This window comes from Oncorhynchus kisutch, unplaced genomic scaffold (genome assembly GCF_002021735.2).
Source record: "Oncorhynchus kisutch isolate 150728-3 unplaced genomic scaffold, Okis_V2 Okis02a-Okis13b_hom, whole genome shotgun sequence".
NCBI classification, from domain to species: domain Eukaryota; kingdom Metazoa; phylum Chordata; class Actinopteri; order Salmoniformes; family Salmonidae; genus Oncorhynchus; species Oncorhynchus kisutch.
In genome coordinates, this window is record NW_022261979.1 from 3,544,188 (window position 1) to 3,568,714 (window position 24,527).

General features: G+C 44.3%; 2 protein-coding genes across 3 annotated transcripts; both read left to right on the forward strand.

Moving 5' to 3' along the window:
* The first annotated feature begins 685 nt into the window (after positions 1–685).
* On the forward strand, positions 686–10,352 carry LOC116359343 (uncharacterized). Its single transcript, XM_031812270.1, has 10 exons — positions 686–807; positions 2,960–3,042; positions 3,731–3,923; positions 4,014–4,301; positions 4,449–4,567; positions 4,963–4,999; positions 5,248–5,522; positions 6,983–7,937; positions 9,882–9,969; positions 10,112–10,352. The coding sequence occupies exons 2-10, from the start codon at positions 3,029–3,031 to the stop codon at positions 10,285–10,287; spliced, it is 2,145 nt and encodes a 714-aa protein (XP_031668130.1). The 5' UTR covers positions 686–807; positions 2,960–3,028; the 3' UTR covers positions 10,288–10,352.
* Positions 10,353–11,804: 1,452 nt separating this feature from the next.
* On the forward strand, positions 11,805–24,285 carry LOC109876961 (2-hydroxyacyl-CoA lyase 1). 2 transcript variants are annotated; one of them, XM_031812055.1, is made up of 17 exons: positions 11,805–12,091; positions 12,426–12,530; positions 12,632–12,672; positions 13,743–13,823; positions 13,987–14,059; positions 14,247–14,324; positions 14,493–14,587; positions 14,900–15,012; positions 16,149–16,284; positions 16,667–16,772; positions 20,709–20,792; positions 21,576–21,677; positions 21,764–21,918; positions 22,921–23,079; positions 23,243–23,350; positions 23,500–23,686; positions 23,804–24,285. In XM_031812055.1, exons 1-17 carry the CDS (start codon positions 12,041–12,043, stop codon positions 23,834–23,836), a joined length of 1,707 nt encoding a protein of 568 aa, XP_031667915.1. In that variant the 5' UTR covers positions 11,805–12,040; the 3' UTR covers positions 23,837–24,285. The 2 variants fall into 2 exon arrangements, with proteins under 2 accessions (XP_031667915.1, XP_031667914.1); XM_031812054.1 differs by having other exon boundaries at positions 11,874–12,091; positions 21,764–21,954.
* Positions 24,286–24,527: the final 242 nt, after the last annotated feature.

Sequence of the window (24,527 nt, forward strand, 5' to 3'; positions counted from 1 at the left end):
TTGGAAATGCTGACATCCAGAGTACAGTGGACATTCAAGACGGAATAGTCACTTGGGTTTTGGATACAATTCCTGAAATAAAGAGATTTTGAAACTGGGGCTGCATCCAAAATGGCAACCTGTACCCTACTTGGTACAGTACTTTAAACCAAAGTCCTATGGGCTCAGGTCAAGAGTAGTGTACCATATAGGGAATAGGTTGCCATTTGGGACTCAGCCTGGTTACTACCAGTTTGTAATATGACCTGTTGTCTTGTGTATCAGAACCCCTCTGATGCTGTCGGTGCTGAGCGGACACAGACTGTGTGTACTCCCTGTTCAACAAGGGAGCAAGCGTAGAAGCCAAAGACAAATGGCACAGAACAGCTCTACACAGAAGGGTTGTGAGGAGAGTTGGCTGTACGCGCTCACACACAGAAAGAGAGGGGGAGGCTTGTTCTGATCTAGGATGGGGCCATTGAAATACTAGGGATGGCTTTGGTGTGGGATCTAGCATGGAATATAAATTATGCCCAAATATACCTATTATGATTCCTTATTATTTAATTGATTATAAATTATTCAAATCCATTCTTGTCTCCCCTCCCTTCCCTTCCTCCTAGGCGGTGACTTTTCACGAGGAGTGCAGCACAGTGCCAGCTTCCTGGTTCGGGAAGGTAAGGGGCGGAGCCATGTCCAACCTGGTGGCGGCGTCCGGACACATCGGGATACTGGGGTGGCTCCTACACACCGCCCAGTCAGTGTGGACCCTCCCCGTCATCACAGACAACCAGGGCTACACGCCACTACACTTGGCCTGCTACAACGGTATGTACTGGACAGAGGGACAGCGAAGTGGGCCAGAGGCCACAAACAAATACACACATAAACATAGCGTGTCTTAAATCACCACAGCCAGCTTCAGGAGGGCACGAACCGAGACAGTCCGCACAGGAACCTTAAGAGTCCCTCAGACAGAGAGAGAGAAGAGGGAGGGATAGGGGGAGGCACAACAGGCCCAACTCATCCTCTCATACCACCAGGTTCCCTTCCAGCAGATACTGGACTTCAGAGGAACTGCTGCTGCTATACCCCATCTTTACCTTTACCACAAAGGTCCTAAACGGTAGAAAGTGTCCGGCCAACAGACAGACGCACACCTTATGACGGCAATAACTGTAGTCCAAGGGGATAGTAGCACTTCACTGAGAGCAAAACAGACAGGGACCAAAAGATGTGGAAGAAGCATTTTCAAAACCTGTTTTGACTGTAGAAATTGGGCTGAGTGTTTGTGCTGAGAAAAGACATAAGGAGTGATGTTTCATTTAAGTTTCATGAGAGTGATTGTCATGTTTATCCGCACACTAAGACAGTCAGAACGCACCTAAAAACATGCGTGCGCTCATCAATGGCCGGAATGCGTGTATCTGTTATGACTCAACCTCAGCTAGCAAGTTCTCATTATGCAAATGTATTTGTTTGCAATGAACATTTAGAGACTAAATATAGTTTACATGTTGTCAACGTTCTAAAGCGAACCCTGTCTATTTACTTTGTCTATTTTACCCAGTTAGTTACATGCAGTTTTGTTGCTAAACAACCAACCCGTCTTTTAGCCCCACGGTGGAGGTGTCATAATACCCATAAAACCTTGCGGTCAAACAGGGAGGGAAATGGTTCCAATCGTTTTTTCCCCCATTCATTTTTCCCATAGGCAATTTCAGAAACACATCAAATAAGGGTTGTGTTTCATGTAGGCTTACCCTGGTGTGCCATTTTTAGAACCATGTAAATCTCTCACGGACAAGGTGACTTTTAGCAATACATTTGGCTCTATTTACTCTCAGATTCGAAATTTGTAATTAGCATCGAAGTAGACATGCAAACTACAAATCCCTGCAAGCTCCTAAACGTCATTTCTAGCTGACACCTTGCTAACAGGTTTTGTGTCAATTTAAACTTGCACTAACATTTCACAGAATTGGCCATTAAAGAAATGTAGCCAATTTATTAATTACTACATTTAGCTAACATTAGATAGTTAATCAAGAGATTCTTACCTTTGCCTCGATCAGCATGATCATCGTGGCATTTGTAGTTCTTTATGATAGCCACATTAGCAGATAATTAGCATTCATTTTTGGGGGGTAAATACAGGCGAATATATTGATAAAAGTCACCTTGTCCTAGAGAGATGTACAGTTATCAAAATGTCACACCAGGGTAAGCCTACCTGAAACACAGCCCTTATTTGAAGTGTTTCTAAAATCCACTATGGGAAAAGTCCCTGTTTGACTACTATGTTTTATGGGATGTTTTATGGGGATTATGACTCATTCCTGTGGCACTCTATAGGGCTCCGGCCAAATAAGTGCATTATATTGGAAATAGGGTGCTATTTCGGACACAAGCATAGATATGATGCATTATGATGTGACCATAGAAATAGAATCACTAGAAAGGATAGAGTCTCTGATCACGGCAATTTGACTGGTAAACTGAACTGTACACCTGACATGATGTTCTGATGATTCTATTTCTATGCATATGATGCATTATGATGCAGTCACAATTGATGCCAATTGGAGTGTTGGGTTAATGGTGCTTTCAAGGCAAGTGATCTTGGTCAAATCATGACTTCCGTGATCTATAGGTCGGAAATTTGGAGCTCTAAAGAGTTGCCAGAGTTTTTGTCATTTTTTGTTATATCCAATTGGTAGTTACGATCTAGTCTCATCGCTGCAACTTCTCAAAGGTCGAGTCAGGAGTCCTCCGAAACATGACCCGCCAAGCCGTGCTTGCTTCTGACTTGGAAATCCAAGTTGGATGACTGTTGAAAACAATTTCTCCATGTCCGAGTTTTTTTTTCTTTTTCGGTTGTCTTGAACACTCTGAAGTCGGAAGTCCGTTGTTTTCAACACGGCCAAAGGCGACACAGTAGGTGACATCTAAACTTGACTTTGTGCTTGCTGTCTTTCAGGAGTCAGAGGTCAGTGGGAATGACCTCACCCTCATAGACCTGGGTGACCCCATCATTGACGGTGATGTTATGAAGGAAGACAGGTAAGTGATTTACACTAATGACACATTTGTGACTGGTTACAGGATCACATAGGCCTACAGATACAGATTATGTAGTAGGTCAAAGGTCACCGCCTACGGAGAGGTAGGCCCAGAGCCATGTATTTAGAGAGATGGGACATCTATCTGCATTATGTTCCTTTCTAGGGAGTTTTTCCTAGCCACCGTGCTTCTACACCTGCATTGCTTGCTGTTTGGGGTTTTAGGCTGGGTTTCTGTACAGCACTTTGACATATCAGCTGATGTACGAAGGGCTATATAAATAAATTTGATTTGATTATGTTGCATTTACATCAAAATGTATACATTACATGACACAGTATAATCAAAGATATCCATATGAGAGCTGGCTCCCCATGCGCAATATTGACATTTTAAACACTAATATGTACCTGAACATCTATTTTATAATTGACTTATAATGAAAGGGTAAATGAAAGGCTCAAAGGCGCTAACATGGAGTCCTTTCTAAAAGTTTGCCAAATTCTCTAAATATATAACTCTGGATAGGCCGAGTCATCTCAGATTATTGGAACCATAGAATTCCAGTGATTCTATCCTAATTCTAGAAGGATTCATTCTACTTCTATGATTCTACTTCTATAATTGGAACACATCCTCACACTCACATTATAGTGACCTTAGAGAGATTCCTTTTTCTGTATCACAGAGAGGTTGAGAGACAGACCAAGTTGGAAGAGGCTGTTCTAGAGACAGATATCCCAACTCTGTCACTAGAGGCTGAAGGAGAGATTGAGATGCAGGAGGCTGATCTGAAGACAGATGGCACATCTCAGTCACAGGAGGTTGAAGGAGAGAGTGAGTTGGACGAGGCCATTGTCATCCCATCTCAGTCACAGGAGGTATGATGTTTTGTGCTTTAATGACGCATTGAAGATTAAAATGACAAATTAATTGACCAAGCTTGAGCTAGTAAAGGTCTTCTAATCCAGGAGGCCAAAGGAGAGAGTGAGTTGAATCAGGTTGATCTGAAGACATCCACATCAACTCTGACACTGGAGTTCGAAGGAGAGAGTGAGTTGAATCAGGTTGATCTGAAGACATCCACATCAACTCTGACACTGGAGGTCGAAGGAGAGAGTGATTTGAATCAGGTTGATCTGAAGACATCCACATCAACTCTGACACTGGAGGTCGAAGGAGAGAGTGTGATGCAGGAGAGTGATGATGTAGAAACAGCCGGGCCATCTCAATCCCAGGAGACTGAACGAGTGGCAAAGGTAAATGCTTCCAGATAACAGTGTGTGTGTGTGTACATGTCTGTTTGTACACGCAGACAGTAGTTCGTAAACAGACACTGCGTTAACAGTGCTATGGCGAATTTGATTGAATTCCAGCCTAAGTCTGCTTTCTGTTGTCCCCATCAGGCTGCAGTGGTGACCTTCACTACCATGACCCGCAAGGCTGCAGCCTCCCAGACCAGCCTCAGCAGGGGAAAGAGAAGCTACCCAGACCTACACACCTTTGTGCAGGACATGAAGGATGGGTAAGTTGTCTTTGGTTCCCCGTGCATCCCCTAGATATGTTCCCTATTAGAGCCTTGGTCAACAATAGTTCCGTATTTAAGGAATATGGGCCATTTGCGACGTACCCATAGGGACAATCTCAATTGCATTCTCCTAGAGTTCTCTCTTCCCGCCTCCTTCTCAAAACCCATTGGATGAGAAAGCCCTCCCTTTTGTCCATCTCGTCCAATGGGTTTTGAGAAGGAGGTAAGGTGTCTCGTCTCGGGCAAATACAAGGGACTCAACTGACCAACTGACCAATCAGGGATGTTTGGATGTGGCCTACTTCCGTAGAGGTCCATCCATAACGTAATCTAAGAGAATAGAGGTAATATCATGTAGTTTATTTGTGTACCTTTTTTTATTTACTTTTCAGCCATTGGAATCTGCTGAGTGAGAATATGCGTTCCGGGGTGAGTTATAGTCACTTCTAAAGTAGTTCATGTTGGTAAGATGGACCAAACATTCCAAACTCTTATTGGTGGAAATCGTGCAGGACCTTTAATTCAGAGGAATTCCAAACTTTTTCACTCAGGCCCCCCTTTCCAGCATTGTGGAACATCCTGAACCACTGCTTTAATTGACTAGCTTAAGTAAACACATGGTGCAGCAGTGCAGCTCTGTTAACAAACTAACTCTGTATGGTCTTTTAACATTTCAGATGAGCAGAGATGAGTTTAGTGCTAGGTGCATGGATATTACAAATTGGGTAATGGAGTCTACATCCACTGTGGTCGTTCCCGCCCTTGACCTCACCATGCAGATCAGGCTCTCTGATTCGTCAAGCTCTTCTGGATCAGGAAGCAATGTGGCTAGAGAAGTGACCTCTCTTGGCCGCAGCGTCAGATTCAGCTTTCGTGGTGGACCCAGTAGACGCACCAGTTCAAGAACTACTTGCAGCACACAAACTCCCACGCCTTTCCCCTACTCTCACAGGTACCTACCCCTATCCCCTCCTCTCACAGGTACCTACCCCCTCCTCTCATAGGTACTTACCACTATCCCCTCCTCTCACAGGTACCCTACCCTATCCCCTCCTCTCACAGGTACCTACCCCTATCCCCCTCCTCTCACAGGTACCTACCCCTATCCCCTCCTCTCACAGGTACTTACCCCTATCCCCTCCTCTCACAGGTACTTACCCCTATCCCCTCCTCTCACAGGTACCTACCCCTATCCCCTCCTCTCATAGGTACTTACCACTATCCCCTCCTCTCATAGGTACTTACCACTATCCCCTCCTCTCACAGGTCCTTACCCCTATCCCCTCCTCTCATAGGTACTTATCCCTATCCCCTCCTCTCACAGGTACTTACCACTATCCCCTCCTCTCACAGGTACCTACCCCTTTCCCCTCCTCTCATAGGTACTTACCCCTATCCCCTCCTCTCATAGGTACTTACCACTATCCCCTCCTCTCATAGGTACTTACCACTATCCCCTCCTCTCATAGGTGCTTACCCCTATCCCCTCCTCTCATAGGTGCTTACCCCTATCCCCTCCTCTCATAGGTACCTACCCCTATCCCCTCCTCTCATAGGTACCTACCCCTATCCCCTCCTCTCATAGGTGCTTACCCCTATCCCCTCCTCTCATAGGTGCTTACCCCTATCCCCTCCTCTCATAGGTGCTTACCCCTATCCCCTCCTCTCATAGGTACCTACCCCTATCCCCTCCTCTCACAGGTACTTACCCCTATCCCCTCCTCTCATAGGTGCTTACCCCTATCCCCTCCTCTCACAGGTACTTACCCCCTATCCCCTCCTCTCATAGGTACTTACCCCTATCCCCTCCTCTCATAGGTACTTACCCCTATCCCCTCCTCTCACAGGAACTTACCCCTATCCCCTCCTCTCACAGGTACTTACCCTATCCCCTCCTCTCACAGGTACTTACCCCTATCCCCTCCTCTCACAGGTACTTACCCCTATCCCCTCCTCTCATAGGTGCTTACCCCTATCCCCTCCTCTCATAGGTACCTACCCCTATCCCCTCCTCTCACAGGTACTTACCCCTATCCCCTCCTCTCACAGGTACTTACCCCTATCCCCTCCTCTCACAGGTACTTACCCCTATCCCCTCCTCTCACAGGTACTTACCCCTATCCCCTCCTCTCACAGGTACTTACCCCTATCCCCTCCTCTCATAGGTACTTACCCCTATCCCCTCCTCTCACAGGTACTTACCCCTATCCCCTCCTCTCATAGGTACTTACCCCTTTCCCTCCTCTTCTTGTAGGTTTTTCTAAAAACATTATTCCCATGTCCCTTGTTATAAGTACAAATATCCATTCCAGATCCACCTAGAGAGAAATACTACTTAGGTGCTTCCAATTCTTGGATCATATTTTGTAATTTGTTATCATGTACTATTAATTTCTGTTGTGCATTCTGCAGTTCCATGACCTCTTTGCTGAGTGTTGACGAAGAGCGATATGTCTCCTCACCTGAGGGTGGTGATAGAGAGATGAGACACAGACCCCACTCGGCACCACTGAGTTCTGTGTTTGGAATCTCTGAGGATTCTGTCTTCAACATGGTCCAGAGAGGCCAGTCACAGAGTGAGATCGTACTGTCGTCCAGTTGGAGTAGACGGGAGAAATACAGACCTGTCAAAATACCAACGGACACCAGGTTTATGATGGGTATTGTAGAGTTGGTAATGAACCTTCTCAATTCCAGATTGGCTGAGCTAATGCGAAGTTTCAGTCAGGGAACTCTAGGTCCGCTGTCTGGTAGTATCTCAGCAAGTCAGCAGTTTGCCCAAGAAATGCTAAGCATGGTGTCTGCTAAGATGTATTCCCATGCCATAGAGCATATTGCGCACGGCCACAAGTCTCCCCTTGAGTTAGAGAGGGAGCTTGAGGCCATATTGGGTCCTCTGGCTGGACAGGTTATAGTCATCATCATAGATAGCATCTTTAAGGCTAAAGCCAACGGAAGAAACGAGGGACGAGCGACCAGCCCCTTGACCTATTTTCTCACTGCCATTTCAGCAGAAATACAAAGCCTAGTTGTTCAGAGATCGGCTAGCAGACCGTCCACCAGACTGTCCAACAACGACCCACTGCTGAACGTTTCCAAGTCAAAGGTCTTAAGATCAGTTCTGCTCAAAATGGCAGAACTCTTTGGCCAAGGTCCAAGTGAAACCTGTCTAGTTCCACTAGTCCAGAGTCAGTCCAACAACTCTGTTTGCGACTGGACTCTGAATGCAGGCACCGTTCATCCAAGTCAATTTCTGTCCCACAACAGAATGACAGAAGTGTCCTCTGCCAGGGGGGAAGAGACTAAGAAGAACAGGAAGTGGCATTTCCTACACAAAATTGTCAAGATTCCAAAGATCAGGATTAAGGTAGAGGGCTCAGTGTCTTTAGTTTACCTCTGTAAGGCAGGGCTGAAATGTACCCTACAGATTCACTAAACCCCTATTGTCTCTGCATTAGAACAATGCTGTTGTCATTGTCTTTAGGAGGTTGAGTGAGGCCGCTGTAATACAATCCTAATACACATGGGAGAGAGAGTCAATGGATGTGTTCCAAATTGCACCCTATTCCCTATATAGTGCACTACTTTTGACCAGAGCTCGATGGGCCCTTGTCAAAAGTAGTGCCTTACGTAGCCAATAGGGTGACTTTTGGGATGCATGCCATACAGTGCCTTGCGAAAGTATTCGGCCCCCTTGAACTTTGCGACCTTTTGCCACATTTCATTTTTTGTGAAGAATCAACAACAAGTGGGACACAATCATGAAGTGGAACGACATTTATTGGATATTTCAAACTTTTTTAACAAATCAAAAACTGAAAAATTGGGCGTGCAAAATTATTCAGCCCCTTTACTTTCAGTGCAGCAAACTCTCTCCAGAAGTTCAGTGAGGATCTCTGAATGATCCAATGTTGACCTAAATGACTAATGATGATAAATACAATCCACCTGTGTGTAATCAAGTCTCCGTATAAATGCACCTGCACTGTGATAGTCTCAGAGGTCCGTTAAAAGCGCAGAGAGCATCATGAAGAACAAGGAACACACCAGGCAGGTCCGAGATACTGTTGTGAAGAAGTTTAAAGCCGGATTTGGATACAAAAGATTTCCCAAGCTTTAAACATCCCAAGGAGCACTGTGCAAGCCATAATATTGAAATGGAAGGAGTATCAGACCACTGCAAATCTACCAAGACCTGGCCGTCCCTCTAAACTTTCAGCTCATACAAGGAGAAGACTGATCAGAGATGCAGCCAAGAGGCCCATGATCACTCTGGATGAACTGCAGAGATCTACAGCTGAGGTGGGAGACTCTGTCCATAGGACAACAATCAGTCGTATATTGCACAAATCTGGCCTTTATGGAAGAGTGGCAAGAAGAAAGCCATTTCTTAAAGATATCCATAAAAGGTGTCGTTTAAAGTTTGCCACAAGCCACCTGGGAGACACACCAAACATGTGGAAGAAGGTGCTCTGGTCAGATGAAACCAAAATTGAACTTTTTGGCAACAATGCTAAATGTTATGTTTGGCGTAAAAGCAACACAGCTCATCACCCTGAACACACCATCCCCACTGTCAAACATGGTGGTGGCAGCATCATGGTTTGGGCCTGCTTTTCTTCAGCAGGGACAGGGAAGATGGTTAAAATTGATGGGAAGATGGATGGAGCCAAATACAGGACCGTTCTGGAAGAAAACCTGATGGGAGTCTGCAAAAGACCTGAGACTGGGACGGAGATTTGTCTTCCAACAAGACAATGATCCAAAACATAAAGCAAAATCTACAATGGAATGGTTCAAAAATAAACATATCCAGGTGTTAGAATGGCCAAGTCAAAGTCCAGACCTGAATCCAATCGAGAATCTGTGGAAAGAACTGAAAACTGCTGTTCACAAATGCTCTCCATCCAACCTCACTGAGCTCGAGCTGTTTTGCAAGGAGGAATGGGAAAAAATGTCAGTCTCTCGATGTGCAAAACTGATAGAGACATACCCCAAGCGACTTACAGCTGTAATCGCAGCAAAAGGTGGCGCTACAAAGTATTAACTTAAGGGGGCTGAAGAATTTTGCACGCCCAATTTTTCAGTTTTTGATTTGTTAAAAAAGTTTGAAATATCCAATAAATGTCGTTCCACTTCATGATTGTGTCCCACTTGTTGTTGATTCTTCACAAAAAAATACAGTTTTATATATTTTTGTTTGAAGCCTGAAATGTGGCAAAAGGTCGCAAAGTTCAAGGGGGCCGAATACTTTCGCAAGGCACTGTATATTTTACACAGGCTCAGTTGTCCTGATGTGTTTTGTCAACAGCTATTCAAGACAAAAGGGGAACCGAAGAGCCACCCTGAACAGGATTCTCTGCCTACCAAACGTCTCAGAGAGACTCGTATTTCACAGGGTAAGTGATAAGCATTGATTATGTCATATTGATGTATCACCCTATGGCCAGCTTGTTAAAACGGTGACTACAGATACAGGCGGACAGACAGGCAGACAGATACACACATTCATTTTCTGATTATGAAATATTCTTATCACAGATGCTGAGTGTGAGGTTCTATCCACTTCCCCACCCAAGGAGGCCCTGACAACCACACTGGCCCCTGCTCCCCAGGAGTCCCAGTCCCGTAAACGCCCTCTCATAGTCAGGGTGTTACGAGCTATCTCCAGAGCCGTCTCCAAACCATTCAGAAAAGCTTTTGGGAAGAAGAATTAGCCAAATGCCGGATTTTATTACTATTTTAATCAGAGCCTTTATTTAATAAAACATTACTGCATTGATTTCTGTCTATAGTCGTCTTACTGTTTGTGCAAGATAATGGTACTTCAAACCACATCGTCAAACATATTTATAGTGAAGCACTGTTTATGATTATTGATTGTGGAAATCACATTTTAATACAGAAAAGATGTTACATAAAGACAGACATATAGGAGAAAACTCCGTCGACTATTCACATGATCAAGACACAACTAAAGCCATGAATGGATCATATTATTCTACCTTTATTTCAACAAGGAACACAGACTGAGACCAAGGTTTCTTTTACAGCTGGGCCCTGCATAGACATGTTACACATTCAGTTCAGCTACAATGATTCAGAAACTACACAAGACAAACAAGACCATCACAGATAACACAGACACCAGCAGATTATTACATTTGCACACAGGTTATTCCCCTAACAGGTTATTCCCCTAACAGGTTATTCCCCTAACAGGTTATTCCCCTAACAGCACAATAACTTGCATTACTCGAAAGTTACAAGCAATACAAAAATAAAAATGCTCCAATAAATATTTAAAATGGGCGACAGGGGGACAAGACTCTCAAATGTAAGTTTAGTCTGCAGGCTATTCCATTGGCAAGGAGCGTAAACAGGAAAAGGCAGCCATACCCAACTCTGGAAATCACATGGGCCTCAAGTGTAATCCATTCTTGAGACCTGGTTTTAGGAATTCTAATTCTAATATTGATGAGTGATGATAAATAAGATGGTAGTTTATTCAGAAGTGCTTCATAGACAAACACGAGAACATATTCTCGTCTCATGGACAGCGAAGTCCAACCCACATGTTGATACAAAACACAGTGGTGAGTTCTGTAGCTAGCGCCCGTAATAAACCTAAGTACTCAATGATAAATAGCATCCATCGATTTAAGTGTTGATGCCGTAGCATGCATGTAGATAATATCCCCATAATCTATAACAGACATAAAAGTAGCTTGCACAATTTGTCTTCTATTTGTAGAGGACAAACATGTCCTGTCTCTATAGAGGAAGCCTAGCTTGATTTTTAGCCGTTTATAAAGTTGGTCAATGTGCATTTTAATAGACAGTTCATCATCCAACCATATCCCTAAGTATTTATATGCAGAGACCTGATTCATTCGAGAACCATGTAAGCTCGTGTAAGTGCAAGTGTATTTTCAACCAACTTTTTGAACCTATTTAAAATCATAAAATGTGTTTTCTTTGTTTCTTGTTTTAAATGTACATTTTATTGTAACAATTTTAAAACAAGATGAACAGAGAACAGTTGTTACACTTTCTATGAAGCCCATATCTATAATGCATACACTCAAGTCATACACTAATAATTATTTAATTTAGTTAAGTATAAATGCAGTTATAAACACATAATGAGACCTTGTTGTGTATTTCTTGCAATAAAAAAAGAAAAAGGCTACTAGTTCATACATATTCATAACTACTATCGTACGGCTCATGTGATTGGCCCTGAACCCGGAAGTCGTAGAAACGGGTCATGCTTTGGGCAGCAGTGCCAGAAGTCGTCCAGTCACTCAAATTTGCACTCTGTGGAGTAAGTGGCTATCGAAATATCTATCGATTGTCGCTACTCATATAATGCATTTTGTAATGCGGACAAAAACCAATGATTTGCAAGAGATCTAAAAACGACGAATAAGCTATTGAGTATCACTAACAGATTTCTGGACAGTAATAATGGAAGATGTGACAGGCGCTCAGCTCATTGCTGAGGCACTAAAAGCTCAGGTGAGATATGTGCAATTTATATAAAAGAGTATTACACTGTATAACGGTATTGCTACGGTTTGGTAAATAATATATTCGCCGCTGATCATGGCCTTTGGAATTGACAATGTAGCACTAGGAGTTGTGAAAGTGTGTCAAAGGTCATTGCACTGGTATAGCGAACTATTCATATTTGTGTAGCAAAACATTTAGATGTTTATGTGGATGTTTGTTAAAATATGGAATAGCATATGTTAACACCCCTGTTGATGTATCCCAAAGTGTGTGTCAATGCAAAGAACATCTAAACTACACTGTAACAATTCATACTGTATCCACATGTATCTCTCTGCAGAATGTAGAATATATGTTTGGAATAGTTGGTGTTCCAGTCATTGAAGTGGCTATGGCAGCTCAAGCCTCAGGAATCAAGTATGTGGGAATGCGCAATGAACAAGCCGTAAGCCACCTTTTATTTTTAGGAATCTTCCCATGACATGTTTTATGTGAATTGGTTGTGGGTACACCAGTAATACTGATGTGGTGTGTGTCATCCAACAGGCTTGCTATGCTGCGTCTGCTGTTGGTTACCTCACTGGACGGTAGGAGGATTGTCATTATAAGAGAGCTCTAGAGATACTATCTCTCCTCTCTGAAATCCCTGACCTATCTCCATACATTGTTAATGTGGGAAGCATCCCATCTGCCTAGAGAGACTACTCTCTCCATACAATACTAAACCATGGGATATTAACTAGCCAGACTTGTGTGTGAGGGTCAGTTTCATAGCTGTTTTACATTGCTGTCTCTCAGTTTGTTTTCCTGTCTTACTGCCTGTTCCTCTCTGTCTGCTTATCTTCCTGTCTGTCTGCCTGTCTGTCTGTTCCTCTCTGTCTGCTTATCTTCCTGTTTGTCCGCCTGTCTGCCTGTTCCTCTCTGTCTGCTTATCTTCCTGTCTGTCTGTTCCTCTCTGTCTGCTTATCTTCCTGTTTGTCTGCCTGTCTGTCTGTTCCTCTCTGTCTGCTTATCTTCCTGTCTGTCTGTTCCTCTCTGTCTGCTTATCTTCCTGTTTGTCTGCCTGTCTGCATGTTCCTCTCTGTCTGCTTATCTTCCTGTTTGTCTGCCTGTCTGTCTGTTCCTCTCTGTCTGCTTATCTTCCTGTTTGTCTGCCTGTCTGTCTGTTCCTCTCTGTCTGCTTATCTTCCTGTTTGTCTGCCTGTCTGTCTGTTCCTCTCTGTCTGCTTATCTTCCTGTTTGTCTGCCTGTCTGTCTGTTCCTCTCTGTCTGCTTATCTTCCTGTTTGTCTGCCTGTATGTCTGTTCCTCTCTGTCTGCTTATCTTCCTGTTTGTCTGTCTTACTGCCTGTTCCTCTCTGTCTGCTTATCTTCCTGTTTGTCTGCCTGTCTGTCTGTTCCTCTCTGTCTGCTTATCTTCCTGTTTGTCTGCCTGTCTGTCTGTTCCTCTCTGTCTGCTTATCTTCCTGTTTGTCTGCCTGTCTGCCTGTTCGTCTCTGTCTGCTTATCTTCCTGTTTGTCTGCCTGTCTGCTTATCTTCCTGTTTGTCTGCCTGTTCCCCTCTGTCTGCTTATCTTCCTGTTTGTCTGCCTGTCTGTCTGTTCCTCTCTGTCTGCTTATCTTCCTGTTTGTCTGCCTGTCTGTCTGTTCCTCTCCAGTCCAGGGGCGTGTCTGGTTGTGTCTGGACCGGGACTCATTCATGCTCTTGGTGGAATGGCCAACGCTAACATGAACTGCTGGTATGTTAGAACTCTACAAACAGAAGGCCCTTCTACTCATGTTCAGTGGTCCTTCCTTTCAAAAGAAGGGATGCTATCCTTACACTGCAAAAAATGATCTGAGGACTCCAAACTATCTCCGCTTGTCAGTTGATGTCATTGTGTGATACTACTCTCTCTGTAGGCCTGTGATTGTTATTGGAGGCTCCGCCGATCAAAACCAGGAGACCACTGGGGCGTTTCAAGAGTTTCCACAGGTACTAACTCAACCATGAGGTTTCTGACTATTGAACATTAGGGGGTGGTTTCCCGGACACAGATTAAGCTTAGTCATGGCCTAAAAAGCAAACTCAATAGAGAATCTCTATCCAGGAAACTGGTCCTAGCAGTGTAATTGCTGAAAGAAGACATCATTTGTTATTTGTGGTCCTCTTTGTTCGTCAGGTGGAGGCGTGCCGACTGTACAGTAAGTTCTCAGCTAGGCCCAGCAGTCTGGATATGATCTCCTCAGTGGTAGAGAAGGTATACAGTCTCCTCTGACTCCCTATGTTTAGTCCTCTTCATATCATTTGGTATCACATGCAATTATTTTCTGAACTCTAATTTTCCAGCTTAGCAAGGTAACTTAAGTGCTTCAGAAGAACACAGCCTTAATTGATTCTGAATGGAAGGGTATTTGGTCTGTCTTAGGCAGTACGCACTAGCATGTATGGACGTCCCGGTGCTGTATATGTAGACATATCTGGGGACATGGTCAATGCTAAAGTGGACAGGAGCAGAGTCAGGTTGGTGGCTATCACTGTCTTTCATCCATTTAAAATGTATACTAATGTGTTTCTGTTGAATATGTATACCTCTGACTTCACATCACCATAGTCATTTTGATTTGATTTTGTTCTACCTTTTAACGTCTGAAGTGAACAAGAAATTACCAGATTTTGTTAAATTAGTTAGAAAATATAGCACTATATCAAAGTATTCTCATCAGAGAATAGCAATACGCCTAGATAGACCTTCATGATTTATTTACCTATGCAATGAAGTTGATAGGTAACATGTTTAATATTTGACCAATTCTTTCCTATTTCCTTTGTCAGAGAGGTGCCCTGTTGTCCACCTCCTCCAGTGAGTATGGCTGACCATATGGCGATCACAGAAGCACTGGCTGTTCTAAAAGGAGCCAAACGGCCTTTACTTATCATTGGGAAAGGTAGGCCAAACAGCCTTTACTTATCATTGGGAAAGGTAGGCCAAACAGCCTTTACTTATCATTGGGAAAGGTAGGCCAAACAGCCTTTACTTATCATTGGGAAAGGTAGGCCAAACAGCCTTTACTTATCATTGGGAAAGGTAGGCCAAACAGCCTTTACTTATCATTGGGAAAGGTAGGCCAAACAGCCTTTACTTATCATTGGGAAAGGTAGGCCAAACAGCCTTTACTTATCATTGGGAAAGGTAGGCCAAACAGCCTTTACTTATCATTGGGAAAGGTAGGCCAAACAGCCTTTACTTATCATTGGGAAAGTTAGGCAATGCTTTTTAATAGCCAAACCCAGAACTGACATCTTGTGGAATTGCGTCAGGTACTTGATTCAGTTCTGTGGGGAGATATTAAGAGAAAGATACAAAGATACAAACGTGACTCTTCACCCCCCCTAAACAGAAACTCTCTGCAAGTTTCAGGCAAGTTTATGGGCCTAATGTCCCCATCCCCTTCTGACATTGAAAAGATGCGAACACCTGTGAAATCGTGATTTGTCCAAATGATCAGTAGTGAAAAATCAGCGTACCAGAACAGAGTTCCTCGTTAGTGGCAGGTAGCCTAGTGGTTAGAGCGTTGGCCCACTAACCGAAAGGTTGCTGGATCGAATCTCCCGAGCTGACAAGATAAAAATCTGTCGTTCTGTCCCTGAGCAAGGCACTGTTCCCAGGGTGTCGTGGATGTGGATTAAGGCAGCCCCCTCACCTTTCTGATTCAGAGGGTTACATACGGAAGACACATTTCAGTTGAAGGCATTCAGTTGTACAACTGACTAGGTATCCCCTTTCCCCAGTCTGTTGACAGACGCTACTACCAGTTATGTTACTGTCTGTCCAGGAGGGATCAATAGCCAGCTGAAATGCACTGTAACACCTATAGCATTGTACCAGGGTTCCGCTGAAAACAGGACCACGCTCAGTAGACAAAAGTTGTGGACATGATTACTCATTCTACCTGTCAGAGAGGCATGTTTGTTCTACATGCTATATTTTATCTGAACATTGCACAACGTTGTGTTCAGCTGAATGCAAGGTCAGTCTGTTGATATCAGTGTGGCGGTGCCCTCTGTCTGTTTCCCTCTGCAGGTGCAGCCCATGGAAGAGCAGAGGGGGCTCTGAGGGAGCTGGTGGAGGGGTGTGGCCTGCCCTTCCTGCCCACCCCCATGGGTAAAGGGGTGCTGCCTGACGACCACCCCAACTGTGTTGCTGCTGCCCGCTCCAGGTCAGCCACTCCTTCTCTCAGCTGGCATCATATTCATGTGCAGACCTTTGACTGTATAAGTAGGACCAGGATGAACAGACCAGTAGAACTCTGGGCCTTCCTGAAATCCCCATCTATAACTAGTCTCTTTTCATCACATTTGGTTTCATCTGATTGTGTTCTTTTCCCTGCTCTCTTCCTCTCTTCCTAACCCTCTTCATCCTCTCTTCCTAACCCTCTTCCTTCTCTCTTTCTATCCACCTCTCTTCCTATCCTCTTCCACCTCTCTTCCTATCCTCCTCCTCCTCTCTTCCTATCCTTCTCTCTCTTCCTAACCCTCCTCCTCCTATACTCCTCCTCTCTTCCTATCCTCCTGGTTCTATGGTCTTGGTGTGGACTGCAGAGCTCTGCTCCAGTCTGATGTTGTGGTCCTACTTGGTGCCAGGCTCAACTGGATCCTGCACTTTGGCCTTCCCCCCAGGTTTGACCCCCATGTAAAGGTCATCCAGGTAGGTCAAAGTTCACCAGTAGGGTTGCTTTTTAAATGTTATTTTCAAGATTCCAGATTTTCTGCTTATTACGTCAGATTTTCTGATTTCTGGAATCTTCCAACAGGGATTTCTGGGAATTTTGGGAAAGTTGCCATAATTTTGCAACCCTAGTCACAGGTCATGTCGTAGTGTACTGCAGTTCATTGTAACCAGGTATAAATGTCTTTGAGTCAGTCTATTGGATTTAGTCTATTACCTAAATAGCTTCTCTATAAGTCTCTTGTGGTCTGTCTAAATAATGTCATGGCTGTCATAGTGCTGTACAGTACATCTGTAAGGTGGTGTGGTAAATGGCCAATATACCACGGCTAAGGGCTGTTCTTATGTACGATGCAACGCAGAGTGCCTGGATACAGGCCTTATCCCGTGATATATTGGCTATATACCTTAAACCCCAGAGGTCCCTTATTGCTATTATAAATTGGTTACCACCACATTCCAACAGTGAAAATGTTTTTTTGGTCATACCCACGTTAAACGGTCTTTTATAAGCCGGGTGGTTTGAGCCCTGAATGCTGATTGGCTAACAGCCATGGTTTATCAGACTGTTAACCACGGGTATGACAAAACATGTATTTTTACTACTCTAATTATGCTGGCAACCAGTTTATAATAGCAATCAGGCACCTCAGGGGTTTGTGGTTATGACCAATTTACCATGGCTAAGGCCTGTATGGTATATTGGTCATATACCACACCCCCTTTGGCCATATTGCTTAAATATACAGTACCTCGGCTTTAACCCAATCAGCATTCAGTGCTCAAATCACTCGGTTTATAAAAGGGAACGCTATATACACACACACACACACACACACACACACACACACATGCATACATACAGTGGCAAGAAAAAGTATGTGAACCCTTTGGAAATACCTGGATCTCTGCATAAATTGGTCAAACTTTGATCTGATCTTCATCTAGGTCACAACAACAGACAAACACAGTCTGCTTAAACTAATAACACACAAACAATGATACGTTTTCATGTCTTTATTGAACACACTGTCAGTTAAAGCTTGGTCACATGGGTCTTCCAAATGGACAATGACCCCAAGTGTACTTCCAACGTTGAGGCAAAATGGCTTAAGGGCGACAAAGTCAAGGTATTGGAGTGGCCATCACAAAGCCCTGACCTCAATCCCATAGAAAATGTGTGGGCAGAACTGAAAAAGCGTGTGCGAGCAAGGAGGCCTACAAACCTGACTCAGTTACACCAGCTCTGTCAGGAGGAATGGGCCAAAATTCACCCAACTTATTGTGGGAAGCTTGTGGAAGGCTACCCGAAACGTTTGATCCAAGTTAAACCATTTAAAGGCAATGCTACCAAATACTAATTAAGTGTATGTAAACTTCTGACCCACTGGGAATGTGATAAAGAAATAAAAGCTGCAATAAATCATTCTATCTACTATTATTCTGACATTTCACATTCTTAAAATAAAGTGGTGATCCTAAATGACCTTAGACAGGGATTTTTACTAGTATTAAATGTCAGGAATGGTGAAAAAACTGCGTTTAAATGTATTTGGCTCAGGTGTATGTAAACTTCCCACTTCAACTGGCTATTTTATATGTAGTATAAAAATAAACGTCCCTTTTTCAGGACCCTGTCTTTCAAAGATAATTCTTAAATATCCAAATAACTTCATAGATCTTCATTGTAAAGGTTTTAAACACTTTTTCCCATGCTTGTTTTAATGAACAATAAACAATTAATGAACATGCACCTGTGGAACGGTCGTTAAGACACTAACAGCTTACAGACAGTAGGCAATTAAGGTCACAGTTATGAAAACTTAGGACACTAAAGAGGCCTTTCTACTAACTGAAAAACACCAAAAGAAAGATGCCCAGGGTCCCTGCTCATCTGCGTGAATGTGCCTTAGGCATGCTGCAAGGAGGCATGAGGACTGCAGATGTGGCCAGGGCAATAAATTGCAATGTCAGTACTGGGAAGTACACCTAAGACAACGCTACAGGGAGACAGGATGGACAGCTGATCGTCCTCGCAGTGGCAGACCACGTGTAACAACACCTGCACAGGATCGGTACATCCAAACATCACACCTGCGAGACAGGTACAGGATGGCAACAACAACTGCCTGAGTTACACCAGGAACTCACAATCCCTCCTTCAATGCTCAAACTGTCCGCAATAGGCTGAGAGAGGCTGGACTAAGGACTTGTAGGCCTGTTATAAGGCAGGTCCTCACCAGACATCACCGGCAACAACGTTGCCTATGGGCACAAACCCACCGTCGCTGGACCAGACAGGACTGGCAAAAAGTGCTCTTCACTGACAAGTTGCGGTTTTGTCTCACCAGAGGTGATGGTCGGATTCGCGTTTATCGTTGAAGGAATGAGCGTTACACCGAGGCCTGTACTCTGGAGTGGGATCGATTTGGAGGTGAAGGGTCCGTCATGGTCTGTGGCGGTGTGTCACAGCCTCATTGGACTGAGCTTGTTGTCATTGCAGGCAATCTCAACTCTGTGCATTATAGGGAAGACATCCTCCTCCCTCATGTGGTACCCTTCCTGCAGGCTCATCCTGACATGACCCTCCAGCATGACAATGCCACCAGCCATACTGCTCATTCTATGCGTGATTTCCTGCAAGACAGGAATGTCAGTGTTCTGCCATGGCCAGCGAAGAGCCCAGATCTCAATCCCATTGAGCACGTCTGGGACCTATTGAATCGGAGGGTGAAGGCTAGGGCCATTACCCCCAAAAATCTCTGGGAACTTGCAGGTGCCTTGGTGGAAGAGTGGGGTAACATCTCACAGCAATAAATTGCAAATCTGGTGCAGTCCATGAGGAGGAGATGCATTGCAGTACTTAATGCAGCTGGTGGCCACACCAGATACTGACTGTTACTTTTGATTTTGACCACCCCTTTGTTCAGGGACACGTTATTCCATTTCTGTAGGTCACATGTCTGTGGAACTTGTTCAGTGTATGTCTCAGTTGTTGAATCTAATGTTCATACAAATATTTACACATGTTAAGTTTGCTGAAAATTAAAGGCAGTTGACAGTGAGAGGACTTTTTTTGCTGAGTATATTTTCGTATATATATATATATATATATATATATATATATATATATATATATATATATATATATATATATATATACGAAAATATACTCAGCAAAAAAAGTAGGAAGAGCACCGTGCACGACACATGTAACAGCAGCTGGAAGACCGGCCAAACACAACAGAAATAACCAGGTTCCACCACATAATGATAAGGCTAACACACACATAAATATATATATTTATTTTTATTTTTATTATATATATATATTTTTATTTTTATTATATATATATATTTATGTGTGTGTTAGCCTTATCATTATGTGGTGGAACCTGGTTATTTCTGTTGTGTTTGGCCGGTCTTCCAGCTGCTGTTACATGTGTCGTGCACGGTGCTCTTCCTGTCATGTGTTGCGCACAGTGCTCTTCCTGTCATGTGTCGCACACGGTGCTCTTCCTGTCATGTGTCGCGCACTGTGCTCTTCCTGTCATGTGTCGCACACGGTGCTCTTCGTGTCATGTGTCGCGCACGGTGCTCTTCCTGTCATGTGTCGCACACGGTGCTCTTCCTGTCATGTGTCGCACACGGTGCTCTTCCTGTCATGTGTCGCGCACGGTGCTCTTCCTGTCATGTGTCGCGCACGGTGCTCTTCCTGTCATGTGTCGCGCACGGTGCTCTTCCTGTCATGTGTCGCGCACGGTGCTCTTCCTGTCATGTGTCGCGCACGGTGCTCTTCCTGTCATGTGTCGCGCACGGTGCTCTTCCTGTCATGTGTCGCGCACGGTGCTCTTCCTGTCATGTGTCGTTGCTGGTATGTTGTAGTAACGTTCCACATACTTTATTTATGTCAAGGTTGATCTATGTGCCGAGGAGATGGGGAACAACATGCAACCTGCTGCGGCTCTCCTAGGGGACGTCAATGCTATTGTCAAACAGGTAACACAACTCAGTCCTAGGGGACGTCAATGCTATTGTCAAGCAGGTAACACAACTCAGTCCTAGGGGACGTCAATGCTATTGTCAAGCAGGTAACACAACTCAGTCCTGGGGGATGTCAATGCTATTGTCAAGCAGGTAACACAACTCAGTCCTGGGGGACGTCAATGCTATTGTCAAGCAGGTAACACAACTCAGTCCTGGGGGACGTCAATGCTATTGTCAAGCAGGTAACACATCACAGGCATCTAATATGTGCCCCATATCTGTATGTTACTGTATTGCTGGGTCCTGGTGGTCTGTACATTGGTCTGTATTTACAGTGCATTTAACAAGTCTCAATACACTTTACAATAAAAAATAAAATGTTTAAAACAAATGTATTTTTTTTTTTAAACAAGCATTGATTATCCTGTCTGTAACAACTATTTGATTTTCAGCAAAGTATAAATGGAATTGAATTGGTACAGATGTAGGATCTTATTTGAACCAGTTTGCTACAGCAGGAAAATAATCCTGCAGCAACAGGAATGTGAATTATTATGTGGATTATAATAATTTGACATTTTCTGTAGGGGTTGATACATTTCTCATAGGGGAAAATCAAGTCTGAAATGTATAAGAGTAAACACTTCAGAAGCCTTTTTAAACCTCAAATATACAACACATTTTACATGTCCTGCATTGCAGGAAAGTTCTCCTGCTACAGGGTGCTCAAATTAAGATCGTACATCTGTACTTGATTCAGTTTGCTTAGTTTCTACTCCTCATCTTAACTTTCAGCTCCTAGAGTATGTCCATAAAGATGGCTGGAAGTATCCAGCTGATACAGAATGGTGGACCACATTGAAAGAGAAGATGGCTGCTAATGCAACAATGACAAAGGTGTGTTGGTGTGTGCGTCCATGACCTGTGACCTAAGCAAGCTAGCCTATCTACCACCCCTGATTTGATTGTGTTTCTCTCTCCAGGCATTAGCTCTTCAGTCAACAACACCCATGAACTACTACCAAGTGTTCCACCACATCTCCCAGCTGCTGCCCCACGACTGTGTCATCGTGAGTGAGGGGGCCAACACCATGGACATTGGGCGTACCATGTTGAACAACTACCTTCCTCGACACAGGCAAGGCATGCCGCCTCACACAAGTCTTCCCTGTAGGCAAGTAGGAATTAGTTGTTGTTGTCCAGGAACCTGTTGATAGTTCTGCCTGGGAAGACTTCTCAATCTAGTGCTGCCTGGCAGGTTGACTGGATGACTTCTCAATGTAGTGCTGCCTGGCAGGTTGACTGGATGACTCCTCAATGTAGGTCTGCCTGGCAGGTTGACTGGATGACTTCTCAATGTAGTGCTGCCTGGCAGGTTGACTGGATGACTTCTCAATGTAGTGCTGCCTGGCAGGTTGACTGGATGACTTCTCAATGTAGTGCTGCCTGGCAGGTTGACTGGATGACTTCTCAATGTAGGTCTGCCTGGCAGGTTGACTGGATGACTTCTCAATGTAGTGCTGCCTGGCAGGTTGACTGGATGACTTCTCAATGTAGTGCTGCCTGACAGGTTGACCTCTCAATATAGTGCTGCCTGACAGGTTGACTGGATGACTTCTCAATGTAGTGCTGCCTGACAGGTTGACTGGATGACTTCTCAATGTAGTGCTGCCTGGCAGGCTGACTAGATGATTCCTCAATATAGTGCTGCCTGACAGATTGACCTCTCAATATAGTGCTGCCTGGCAGGCTGACTAGATGACTTCTCAATGTAGTGCTGCCTGACAGGTTGACTGTATGATTATTCAATGTAGTGCTGCCTGACAGGTTGACTGGATGACTTCTCAATATAGTGCTGCCTGACAGGTTGACTGGATGATTATTCAATGTAGTGCTGCCTGACAGGTTGACTGAATGATTATTCAATGTAGTGCTGCCTGACAGGCTGACTAGATGGACTCTTAGTATCTTACCCCCCCAGATATTGTTCCTTGCTTCCTACTTAACACACAGACACACACACAAACAAAGATACCTTTTTTTACACACTCTGAGCTCTTATTAACACAGCCGTGTGTGTGTGTGTGTGTGTGTGTGTGTGTGTGTGTGTGTGTGTGTGTGTGTGTGTGCGCGCGCGCAGGTTGGATGCTGGCACCTTTGGGACGATGGGGGTGGGTCTGGGCTTTGCCATCGCGGCTGCAACAGTGCAGAGGAACCAGAACACAGGCCAGAGGGTGGTGTGTGTGGAGGGGGACAGTGCCTTTGGATTCTCTGGGATGGAGGTGGAGACCATGTGCAGGTTGGTACAGTCAAGGTCTCTCTCACATAGCAAAATGTGGTTGTAGTAATCACTGGTCAGGTGCATAGGAGAATTAAAGTGTCAACACCCTAACCTAGTCATTGATGCTTTCCCTCGTTATTGATGCTTTCCCCTCATCGTTGATGCTTTCCCCTCTGACCAGGTATAAACTCCCGGTGGTCATCATCGTGGTCAACAACAACGGGATCTACAGCGGCGTGGATGCAGAGACGTGGGAAATGATGGGGAAGATGGGAGATCTCACCACTGTGTGAGTACAGAGGGGTTTGGGTTTAAAGGTCAATTTGGGACTGGGCCTACTCTGACTGGTTATGTCAAGGTCAGGATTACCTCTAGTGATGGTATGTTGGTCATCTTGTCCTCGGTTCTCCCCCCTCCACTCTCCCCTCTCCTCTCCAGAGCCCCCCCTGTGACCCTGCTGCCTGAAGCCCGCTATGATGAGGTCATGAACGCCTTCGGAGGACGAGGGTTCCTGGTGCGGACAGAGGAGGAGCTGCGTAGTGCCTTACAGCTCAGCCTCAGTGACTGGGAGAGACCTAGTCTCCTCAATGTCCTCATAGACCCCTCCTCAGACAGGAAGCAACAGGTAACTACAGGACAAATCTGACATGACACCCCGTTCCCTGGTCTATACCAGGCAAATTCAAATCTGGATGTCAAAGCCAGTTCGACTGACTGTCCATGGTCTGTCTCTGTCTCTTAGGAGTTTCCATGGCTAACTCGCTCCAACCTGTAGGCCAGTGAGGAAGACCTGCTTCCTTCTGCCACCTGATGGACAAATTGGGTACATCCCAAATGGCAACCTCTTCTCTATAAGTTTCATTCTCTATGGGCCCTGGTTAAAAGTAGTGCACTAAATAGGGAATATGGTGCCATTTGGTATGCAGCCCTTGTCAGTGAAGTTTCTCTCTATAACGTGGTGTTTGGAGACAATGACAGCTCCTCTCTCGACCATGAGAAGGCTGCATGTGTTTTTGTATCTAAAAAATAATCATGTTTCTATGAAATGTTTTAATCAAGTTACATTTACTACACGGTAGTATTACATTTTCGATTTTGGAAATTTATACCATGATTAAGATGTAGATTTGTGAGAAAATGTCAGGTATAATATTTGTCTTTGGCTTGTTTACTATATTTGTACAAGTGTCCTTGATAATAAACTTAGTTGCAGACAAACTGAAAGATATTAGTAGTTATTTTAGAAAATTACAAGTGAATTCAATGTCTTTCAGAGCAGTAGACTAGAGGACTCTTTGCCACTTCCTTTTTAAGTGTCCTGTTCATCTCTCCAGTCCCTCAGTCAGTGTGCCTTGTCCCCAACAGTACCCAGGTAACTGCTGATATTACAAAGTCCTCCAGCTGAAAATAAGCTCATGTGTAGCATGTGGTCAACGCAACTCCTTCCTCAAACTAACCTCTTACCC